The 11,752-nt window shown below is 40.9% G+C and overlaps 1 protein-coding gene across 1 annotated transcript; it reads right to left on the minus strand.

Annotated features, from left to right (window-relative positions):
* Window positions 1-1,987: 1,987 nt before the first annotated feature.
* Window positions 1,988-11,638, minus strand: LOC124045886 (serine/threonine-protein phosphatase 4 regulatory subunit 2-A-like). Its single transcript, XM_046365657.1, has 9 exons — window positions 11,461-11,638; window positions 10,794-10,875; window positions 8,485-8,655; window positions 8,256-8,349; window positions 6,423-6,460; window positions 6,197-6,274; window positions 4,415-4,552; window positions 4,053-4,315; window positions 1,988-3,728 (listed from the first exon to the last, which is right to left on the minus strand). The coding sequence occupies exons 1-9, from the start codon at window positions 11,492-11,494 to the stop codon at window positions 3,385-3,387; spliced, it is 1,242 nt and encodes a 413-aa protein (XP_046221613.1). The 5' UTR covers window positions 11,495-11,638; the 3' UTR covers window positions 1,988-3,384.
* Between the last annotated feature and the right edge of the window lie 114 nt (window positions 11,639-11,752).

Raw genomic sequence — 11,752 nt, forward strand, 5'->3', positions numbered from 1 at the left:
AAGAGCGTCTGCTAAATGACTTAAATGTAAATGTAATATGGCTTTTTCTTCACAACTCTGCCTAGAAGGCCACATCCCAGAGTCACCTCTTCACTGTTGATGTTGAGACTTGTGTTTTGAGGATACTATTTAATAAAGCTGCCAGTTGAGGACTTGTGAGGTGTCTGTTTGTCAAACTAGACACTCTAATGTACTTGTCCTTTTGCTCAGTTGTGCACCGGGGCCTTCCACTCCTATTTCTATTCTGGTTAGAGACCATTTGCGCTGTTCTGTGAAGGGAGTAGTGCACAGCGTTGTACGAGATCTTCAGTTTCTTGGCAATTTCTCGCATGGAATAGCCTTCATTTCTCAGAACAAGAATAGACTGATGAGTTTCAGAAGAAAGGTCTTTGTTTCTGGCCATTTTGAGCCTGCAAACGAACCCACAAATGCTGATGCTCTGGATACTCAACTAGTCTAAAGAAGGACAGTTTTATTGCCTCTATAATCATAAGAACAGTTTTTAGCTGTGCTAACATAATTGCAAAAGGGTTTTCTAATGATCAATTAGCCTTTTAAAATGATAAACTTGGATTAGCTAACACAACGTGCCATTGGAATACGGGAGTGATGGTTGCTGATAATGGGCCTCTGTACGGCCAATGTAGATATTCCATAACAAATCTGCCATTTCCAACTACAATAGTCATTTACCAATTTGTAAGTCGCTCTGGATAAGAGCGTCTGCTAAATGACTTAAATGTAAATGTAAATGAGATGTGGCTGGCCCAGTGCTCTAGTTGGCTCTCCCTATTTTTTTATTTAACTATCCTTTATTGGTTCCTACCTGTTTTTTAAAATTTTGCTCCACTTTTTGGTTTGCTTCCTGTCAAAGTTTGATGTGCAATTTATATTGTTTGCCTCTTGGGCAAATTTAGTGGGTATCTTTTAGGGCCCAGTTGTTGCTAGTCAACTTTCAGCGGACAACACCATGAGTGTCTTACATAACGGCTTACTAGAACAGCACCTGTTTCATTTGGGTTGTTATTGAATCTTTGTTAGTTCTGTCCTACATGAATGTGATCAACAAAGTGACTCAAACAGCAACCAACTTTGCTTCCATTCATGGCCAGAGTGGACAAATTAATGTGACGTTTGAGACGCTCACTAATTGATTGTTCTCGTTTAATTTCAGTTTGTGTGTGAGGTTGGAGGCATGTTTATTTCGACAAAGAAACTTTTATAAACAATGACAACACTGCCGTGTTGATCTGAGCCTTGCTTTCATAAAACCACAGTGCCAGACTTTCGGCTGTCACATATGCACCTCCTCTGACTTCACTCACTTTTTCCTAGTCGGTTGCTTCAGCTTTACCACTCAAACAAGCCCTAGGTCTACCTAAAGGTTAGTTACAATGTCCCCTACATGCCATCCTCCTTTTTGTTTGCAAATCCGATTAGTCATAGAGGGCAGGCATTTGGTAATCCCTCTAATTAGGTGATGCTATTTATAGGACCTTCCTTGATACCCTGTGTACACATCAGCTCTGCTCGAGCCAAAATTAGCTCAAGTACATCACATTCCATGGCCCAGTACTAGACCTAACATATTTCACCAGTTGACTGTCTCCAAATACCCTTTGTTACATCTTTGTAAAGATGAGTAATGGGATAAGAAATTATCAAAATGATAGATGTAGGAAGGTGAGGTAGAAAACCCCCTGTAGGACTGACTGTCCTTGTTTCCTATAATAGAACAATGTGTTCACAGAACACCTACCCCAGCCGAGCTCTTCTTGGCTCATGTAATGTGCTGAATGTTTCATAGGGACGGGGATAAGTGTCATTAGCCTACTATGCATGAGTGTCAGGGCCATTTGGAGATACCGTCATAAGATTAAATCATTTCTCTGAAAATGTACAAATAAGGATGTGATGTATTGAAAATATGTATCCATATTTGGCAAAAGGTATAACTTCCTTGATACAAATCAAGCATACCTCGTAATGTAATGTTAGCATTTATTGCTTCATATGAATACGGTGTTGAAAGACCAATCTACAAAGACTTTCACAAAGGCAGTGAACATGTATTACAATCTACAAAATATTCTTTACAGAAATGTTAAAATCCTAATATATAAAAAGGACAGTTGCAGAAACAAGATATGGTAGCCAGTAAACGCTCCAAATCAAACCAAAACAAGCTTCTTGTTATTCCACGTGACAGCAGTAGCAATCATTTTGTGCTGAGATTTAAAGTTGAATTTAGTTACTATGGATGTCTGAAGTTTAAGAAAGATGCCATTCAATTAAAAGATTGTGATAATTAAAATGCCATGTTTCCACATCTTTCGATTAAAGATGTAGTCCAGAATCTTAAGCACAACAAATGAGTAACATATTGTACGATTTGGATTAGTAACATTTCATACGAATATAAAAATTAAAAGCAGGATGTAGCATATCATACGAAATGGATAAGGGAGTACACAAAAAGCAGGGATCAAGTTTGGCTCATGAGCACTACTTTCAAAACAAATTATACAAAAGTTCTGGACCTTCACTTTAAATCTGACAGAAAAATTCCATCTCAGCCAAAACGGAAATGGCAAGCATTTTTGTAACAGTCTGTTTGAGGTTGAGTTTTTGAAGTGTTTCTCTTAATTTCTGCTTTTGCCACAAATACAAGAACAGGACAAGTTAACAGATTAGCTTTTCAAAGTGAAAATTTCACTGGACAGTTTAAAGCATTTGGTTCACAGCTATATCTCTATTGTTCAATCATAGTACATGAGGAGGATTGGTTGCAATCCATGGTTTCTGTATGATTACTTTGCAAGACTAGCAAACTAGCAGGGCTCCCAGTGGTTTTATGCTACAGATGTCATGGCCAGTTTTCTATACTTTACATTTCAAAGTGCAAAAAAACTACCACACTAAAAACAAAACACAGCTGTAAGCGGTCACTTTACCCAGGGAAAATCCAAGGCATCCCACAGATCCAGAGAACCTAACTGGGCTGGCAAACATGAAACTTTCACCAAAGATGAAGATCACAAACACTGAATAATGACAGATCCTTCTACATCACAATGTTAACCGAGCAGCTTTGGAATTGGTGTCTAAAATAGCAGATCATATTAAAATAACAGTGATAAAGGCATTTCATGTGTAAATGAATGCCACAGGCTTGAAAAAAAACCTAGCTGGAGGGGAACTTAAATTACGTTTTTAAAATCAGACTGGCCGTCAGGAGGTGGGTGGGTCATAAGGCGTGAGGAGACCCGAGGCCTCACAAAAAGCCCCCCTGTTCTGGGAGACTACAGGTCCACATTGGTACAGAGATCTCCTGGGTGTGTTACAGTATCATACAGTGTAAAATAATGTCGGGTGGCCCTCAGGTTAGTCCTGTTCCATGGGCTCATCTGCGGTCTCTGGGCTTTCTAAACTGTTTTCTGCATCAGCGCCTTCTGCCGACGACTCAACTTTGCTTCTGGGAGAGGAAGATGGGACAGGCTCTTCACTGGGTGCTCCCTCCCCATTGCTGCTACTGACTGACTCACTGCAATCCCCTTCCCCCTGTTCCTCCAAACGTAGATCCTTCCCTGACTGAGCAAGCTGCCCCTCTGACTGGTCCATGGTGCTGTCACTTTTTAGACTGTTGGTAGGGCCAGACTCAGCCTCTCTCTCTGATGTCTCCGCTGTCTCTTCCTCAAAGGGCTCTTCTGTCTGAGTGCTAGAAGGCTCTGGGGGACAGAAGGCAAGAACGCCATTACATCCTTCCATAAATCAATTCATCCAGTTTAACAATGTTATTCTTGAACCCATGTCAAATTTTCCCTTTCACAAGCTTAGGCTGTGTTTAGACTGGCAGCCCAATTCTGATATTTTTTACCCACTAAATTTGTCTTTTGACCAAATCAGACCAGCGCTGAAAAATATCTGATGTGAAAATATGTGATAGGTCAATTTACTAATGAGTGGAAAGAAGATCAGAATTGGGCTGCCTGTGTTAATACAGCCATATAGTGTTGTTTGAAAATGCCCCATTGTTAAAAAAAGAAAGGTACCATGATCGTTTGTGGTGAGCATATCAGCAGACTTGTCTTTTTCTTCCTCAACAATGTCTGTTGACGATTCTGGCTTGTCTGATGAGCTTTGGGCAGGTTCAGGACAGGACATCTCCGTGTCTACCTCCTCATCTTCATCCATGTCTTTGTCAAACTTCAGCCTTTTCACTTCATGGCTCTCTGCCTCAGTCGCATCCTCTTCTGGATGCTTGGTCTTCAACAGACTGCTTTTTGTGGTATTACTTTCCGATACAGAGGAATCACTAAAGAAAGAGTCAAAACATCAGAGCTAGTTGCTAAGTCTTAACATTTATAGCGTTATATTTTGACTGAGTCACCTGGCTTCACACAATGCTAGTTACCTGACAACATGCTCCTCTTGTTCTGTGAGTGGCTCCTTATCATCTGTGCTGTCAGGGAGACCGTTTGTAGCCAGAGAGGTGGATAGCAATAGCTTTTGTCTGTTCAGTGGCCTTGGGGTGCCTGGTCCATTTATATTCCTACCATAAGGAGAGAAGAAATCATCTCTATATGCAAAATCCAATACAATTTCATTTAATCATATTGTTGCAATTGAATCAAATTATACTGAACAAAAATATAAACGTAACATGTAAAGTGTTGGTCCTATGTGCTGAAATAAAAAAGTAGCCAGTAATTTTCCATACGCACAGAAAGCTTTTCTGAAAAGTGTTGTGCACAAATGTGTTTACATCCCTGTTAGTGAGCATTTCTCCTTTGCCAAGATAATCCATCCACTTGACAGGTGTGGCATATTAAGCTGATTAAACAGCATGATAATTCCACAGGTGCACCTTGTGCTGGGGACAATAAAAGGCCAAATGTGCAACACAACGCCACAGATGTTGAGGTAGAGTGCAATTGGCATGTATGAATGTCCGCCAGAGCTGTTGCCAGAGAATTGAATGTTCATTTGTCTACCATAAGCCGCTTCCAATGTCATTTTAGAGAATTTGGAGGCAGACCACGTGTAACAACACCAGCCCAGGACCTCCACATCAAGCTTCTTAACCTGCAGGATTGTGTGAGACCAGCCACCCAGACAGCTGTTGAAACTGGGTTTGGACAACCAAATAATTTCTGCATAAACTGTCAGGAACAGAGTCAGGGAAGCTCATCTGCGTGCTTGTCATCCTCACCAGGGTCTGATGCCTGACTGCAGTTCAGTGTCGTAACCGACTTAAGTGGAAAAATGCTCACCTTCGATGGCCAATGGCAGGCTGGAGAAGTGTGCTCTTCACGGATGAATCCCGGGTTTCAACTGTACCGGGCAGATGGCGTCGTGTGGGCGAGCGATTTGCTGATGTTAACTTTGTGAACAGAGTGCCACGGTGTGGTGGGGTTATGGTATGGGCAGGCATAAGCTACGGACAATGACCACAATTGCATTTTACCGATGGCAATTTGAATGCACTGAGATACCGTGAAGAGATCCTGAGGCCAACTGCCGCGATCACCTCATGTTTCAGCATGATAATGCACAGCCCCATGTCACTAGGATTTGTACACAATTCCTGGAAGCTGAAAATGTCCCAGTTCTTCCATGGCCTGCATACTCACCAGACATGTCACCCATTGAGCATGTTTGGGATGCTCTGGATCGACAGCGTGTTCCAGTTCCCACCAATATCCAGCAACTTCGCACAGCTACTGAAGAGGAGAAAGACAACATTCCACAGGCCACAATGAACAGCCTGATCAACTCTATGCGAAGGAGATGTGTCGCGCTGCATGAGGCAAATGGTGATCACACCAGATACTGACTGGTTTTCTGATCCACGCCCCTACCTTTTTTTTAAGGTATCTGTGACGAACAGATGCATATCTGTATTCCCGGTCATATGAAGTCCATAGATTAGGGTCTAATGAATGCATTTCAATCAAATATTTGTCAAATCGATGCACGTTGCGTTTATATTTTTGTTCAGTGTAATAAGATTTAACTACACTGCCACCCAGAATATTTGGTATGAGTAAATTACTAAAACTTCTCCCCTTATGTTCAGGGATGCTTAGAACAAAAGACTGCTGGGTTTTATTGGGGTTCCCCAACCATTTTATGTTATAAATGTAGATAAATTGCATAACTGAACATCAACCATTGACAAGTAGGTAGCGCTCACCTTTCTGAATAAATAGAGGTATTATTGCCAGGGAACATCACTCCATTCATTTTGTTTACACTGGTTGCCCCATTTTTCCTTTGAAAGAGGCAGAGTGAGTCAGCAAATCCAGATGACTGTTAGCCTACCCAAAATGATTTGATAGACCGCTTTGAAGTTGACCCCAACTTTAAAGTATGCTTTGCTATAAAAAGTGGTAGGTTGAGAAACATGATATAATACTTACTCTGAGGTAGGATATACACAGCTGACCACCATCACATTCTGCAAAATATAAACAATACCATCAAACTCCAAGCATGTATATTGTATACAAACACAAGCAATTATAAACTTGTTAAGAATAAGCCATGCGAGAATGCATTATTCATTCAAATTAACACAAGGCCATGTATCTGTGACATACAATACCAGTCAAAAGTTGACAGGCCTACTCATTCAAGGGTGTTTATTTTTATAGAATATTAGTGAAGACATCAAAACTACGAACACATATGGAATCGTGTAGTAACTCCAACAACAAAAAAAATTGTTCAACAAATCAAAATATGTTTTATATTTGAGATTCTTCAAAGTAGCCACCCTTTGCACACTCTTGGCATTCTCAACCAGCTTCATGAGGTAGTCACCAGGAATGCATTTCAATTAACAGGTGTGCCTTCTTAAAAGGACATTTATGGAATTTATTTCCTTCTTAATGCTTTTGAGCCAATCAGTTGTGTTGTGACAAGGTAGGGGTGGTATACAAAAGATGGTCTTTTATCAAATAGGGCCAAGTCCATTTTATAGCAAGAACAGCTCAAATAAGCAAAGAGAAAACGACAGTCCATTACGTTAAGACATGAAGGTTAGTCCATATGGAAAATTACAAGAACTTTGCAGTCACAAAAACCATCAAGTGCTATGATGAAACTGGCTCTCATGAGGACCACCACAGGAAAGGAAGACACAGAGGTACCTCTTCTGCAGAGGATAAGTTCATTAGAGTTACCAGCCTCAGAAATTGCAGCCCAGATAAATGCTTCAGAGTTCAAGAAAGAGACACATCAACATAAACTGTTCAGAGGAGACTGCGTGAATCAGGCCTTATTGGTGAAATAACTACAAAGAAACCACTACTAAAATGAGCAATGGACATTAGACTGGTCGAAATATGTCCTTTGGTCTGATGCGTCCAAATGTGAGATTTTTTTTCCAACCTCCGTGTCTTTGTGAGACGCAGAATAGGTGAACGGATGATCTCTGCATGTGTGGTTCCCACTGTGAAGCATGTAGGTGGCATGATGGTGCTTTGCTGGTGACACTGATTTATTTATAATTTAAGGCACACTTAAACAGCATTCTGCAGTGATAAGCCATCCCATCTGGTTTGCTCTTACTGAGACTATCATTTGTTTTTGAACAGGACAACGATCCAACACATCTCCAGGCTGTGTAAGGGCTATTTGACCAGGAAGGAGGGTGATGGAGGGTTGCATCAGATGACCTGACCTCCACAATCACCCAACTTCAACCCAATTGAGATGGTTTGGCATTAGTTGGACCGCAGAGCAAAGGAAAAGCAGCAAAGTGCTCAGCATATGTGGGAAATCCAAGACTGTTGGAAAAGCATTCATAAAAGAAGCTGGTTGAGAGCATGCCAAGAGTGTGCAAAGCTGTCAAGGCAAAGGGTGGCTACTTTGAAGAATCTAAAATATTGTTTAACACTTTTTTGGTTACTACATGATTACATATGTGTTATTTCGTAGTTTTGATGTCTTCACGATTATTCTACAATGTAGAAAATAGTTAAATTAAAGAAAAACTTTTGAATGAATACGTGTGTCCAAACTTTTGCCTGGTACTGTAGGTATCCTTAATAGGGTAAATACCCAGGGGGTGTATTTATTGCGCCGATTCAGTTGCAAAAAGTTTATTAAAACAGAAGCAAACTGAACGAAAACTGGGAAAGATGTACCTGAATTTGTCAAATAGAAACTCCCATTTTGGCTAAAGATCACACCTCATATTTCAAAAACCCATTATGATAAACAATCTCAGAAACAGTGATAATACTTACCTTCTCCACTCCCCTGAGGAACTTGTCTGTTCCAGTGTAGTTCCTCTTAGGGTCAGTAAGTAACTCACACAGACGCTGGATGGTGAATGGAATACTGGAAAAGATAGTGAAAAGGTATACTTTCCTCACGAGGCTGTACACAAGGCTACACAAAGGCATACTGGTAAAACAGGCATTAAAGGGAGACTTGTATTAAATGTTTCAGCACTGGACAGTGGAGGACACTCACCCATTGTACCCATCTACAATTTTGAGAATCCTTTCCTTCATCTCCTCAAAAGGAATGTACTCCACATTAGGATTGGATGGATCTCGCTGGTCTGGTGACAAGGTTCTGAAGTCATCCATTACTTTCTCAAGTTTAAACAGGAAATAACTTTTGAACTGCGACCATGAAATCCTGGAAGAGGAGAGACCAAAAAGTTATCCTCTCTTGGTCCGACACCGGAGGGGTTTCCTACAAAGCAGGTTTGAGGAGTTAGCGAGGTAACTTTGGTCATCAGAGTTCAACTCGGGTTAACCGGTCATACAAAAGTGGCTCACCTTTTATCCAGGCACATTCAAATGGCACAACGAATCCTTCTCTGGGGTAGGCTAATTCCACTTACTCTGAATGAAATGACTGAGCCGCGAGTTGAGGACCAATGAAATCAGATTCCCTCCCTCTTGCAAAAATTGCATCATCCTCCCATTAATTTGATATATATATATCACAGTAATGACAGAATACATTTTAAACTTCACGCAATGTAACACCAAAGACAGCATTAACTATGAGTCATAAAATAAAGATGGCATTTCTAAAAGCCTATTTCACACCACAGCCTGCTGAATTTGCAAGATAACTTACGGTAGTTCATTTTTATTTCGGCACACATGAAAATGTAGGACCTGACTCGCCCATGGATTGAGGTTTCATCATTGTCTAAATTAAGAGTTTGGTGTTCGACTAGCCATGTACGACATACACACGCAGTTACAAGACTGCTAGAATTAGCAGCAGGCGGACAAGCAATATCCAAATGACTTAAATGTAAATGTAAATGTCATAGTATGGATGAAGCCGAGGACTTGTCATAGACCAGCACCACTACTACTCTTGTCAAGAGGGTGCTACAGTATCTACTTCCTAAGACGGCTGAAGAAATTCTGCATGAAGCCCGGTTGCATCACAGCCTGGTAAGGGAATTGCTCCGTACACAACCGCAACGTCCTCCAGTATATCACCGGGACCGTGCTGCCATCCACCCAGGACATCACTTGAAATGGTGCCTGAGGAAGACACGCAGCATCATCAAGGACCTCCCCCCACCCACAAGCTGTTCTCTTCTTAACTGTCAGGCAGACCGTTTCTATCAGACCTCATGCTCTGATACTGTCTCTGAGCCTGTTGGTATCTACAAGCCATCAGAGTGCTGAACACTTGAACTGACCACCTGCTCTGATTCTGTGCACATCACAACTGCTGCTACCAGACTTACTATACTGCTCAATTTATACATCCCCAATACACATGTAAATATTGTATCATAAATTGTGCATTCCTGTATTATACTTATGCAACAAAAAAAAGATTATATCCTGCCATTCACCTTGTTTTTTTATTTACTTGCAAGAATCTGCAAGGAAACATTTCGTTGGGCGAAGCATACCATGCGAATCCCATACATATGACTAATAAAACTTGAAACCTGGCTGGAAGGTGAAGCTAACTGAAGCTGGTTAGCTTTAGAAAACCCAGAGTAGATCTAGCTTGCTTCATTGGCATACCTCGCTGGTTGCCTAGCCCATTCATAGACGCCAAGTACCTTTAGCACCTATCTTCTTCCAAGGGGACCTTTTAAGAACCCTGACGTTTGCTCTAAAATGTTAACATGTATTGCTTGCGGTATGGTTTTGGAAACATAAGGAACAAATCTTTCATATTAGCGAGAATTTTATTTTTAAACTAAAATAAATAAATTACTGCAAACCTTTATAGGGTTAGGGTTGCCACACGGCCATATTTCCACGTTACATCGCTTGTTTTTGGAAAACAGACAGAAGATCTGTGCTAATTAGCCATCTGAGTCTCCGAACACACCTGTGTACGAATGGAAGACAGATGCCACAAACGTGTTGTCACTTAAAAATAGTGTTGACTGCAACTGTTAAAACAGTGTACAGTATGTCTGCATTTCACATTTATGAATATATTTTGATTTGAAATGAAAGTATAGGGATTTATATTTATAGAACCATACCACAACTGAGAATCTATTAATGGTGTATTTGGCTGTTTGGTTTCGAGAGCCAATTCGCACTTTAAACAGAACGTGTAAGGTCCTTGGACTAAGGGATAGCATAAGGCTAATTTAGTCCAATATTGGGTTTACATCAGTCTCCTCCAACATGGTAGCATATCCAGAAATACATTTCAGCAATAAGACTTTCCATGAGTTGTAATTTACCAGCCTGTGCATGTCTATACTGAATTGACACATTGTCCATTCAATAGAAAAAGGACTGGCACTTGAGGCGTATTTCTCAGACACTCACATCGTTTCTCCCGTTTTGGCGACATGAGACAAAAGTTGATCCAGGGCAGGACAGGCATCTTTCTTCCCTTTCTTCTCAAAGTCTGAACGTAGAAATAAGAAAATAAAAAACACTTATTCAAGTATGTACAGCGTTGTAGTCCAGGGCACACCGTCAGGAAGAATTAGCTGCACGGCAACCACAGGCTTTAAAGAGCTAGCAAGCTGCAACCGTAGAATTAGGATAGCTACTAATTTCATAGAATCACCATGGCTGCAATTATCACATTCACCACTAAGTAACGCTAACTAACTAACTACAGTTGTTAACGCTGGTACCAAATAAACGAGCCAACTAAACTAGAACACAACGTTAGGTAGCAAACTGTGGTCAACATAAGCTACCTGCTAACGTTAACTTGGAACAAAATGTAACTAAGTGGGTGAAATAGCTTCAAGTCAAAACACACATCAATATTGAATTATACATGTAGTTACGCCATCAAAATAAAATAGGCCTAGCGAGCTAAGTTAGTCAGCTAACAATTTCGACTGCTAGTTACAACTAGCCAAGTTCCCCATCCATCCAACGAGATAGCAAGCTAACTAGAATATATGCGGCTACAGTAAACTTGTCAATTCCAATAACGTTACAGATATGGAAAAACAGCTATAGTAAGTTGACTTACTCGTGAAAGCCTCCAAAAGTGTGTCAATTTCCATGGTTGTAACGTAAACTAGCCTATGGCAACTGATATCCCTTACAGTAGCGACAGGAAACAGAAGAAGAGGGGAAAGAAAAAAAATACCACTAGCTTCCTTTGCTAGCAACAACACATCCAGGTAACACACTTGCTAGCTACCCACTCAAGTGCACATGTCCGGGGGGGGGGGGGGGGGGGGGGGGGCTTCTTCTTCTTCAGCGGTCCGCAAACAATCGTTAAGGTGCATGCCGCCATCTACAGTACGGGTGGAAGACTG

The sequence above is a fragment of the Oncorhynchus gorbuscha genome, linkage group LG10 (genome assembly GCF_021184085.1).
Source record: "Oncorhynchus gorbuscha isolate QuinsamMale2020 ecotype Even-year linkage group LG10, OgorEven_v1.0, whole genome shotgun sequence".
NCBI lineage: Eukaryota > Metazoa > Chordata > Actinopteri > Salmoniformes > Salmonidae > Oncorhynchus > Oncorhynchus gorbuscha.

Bases quoted from the DNA above. Each gene is read 5' to 3' on its own strand.
- LOC124045886 (XM_046365657.1), bottom strand. From the start codon at position 11,494: ATGGAAATTGACACACTTTTGGAGGCTTTCACGA. The intron at 6,461-8,255 runs GTAAGTATTATC...TATATTTTGCAG, and splicing joins TCCTCAGGGGAGTGGAGAAG to AATGTGATGGTGGTCAGCTG. The intron at 3,729-4,052 runs GTACCTTTCTTT...TCTGTCCCCCAG, and splicing joins GCTCACCACAAACGATCATG to AGCCTTCTAGCACTCAGACA.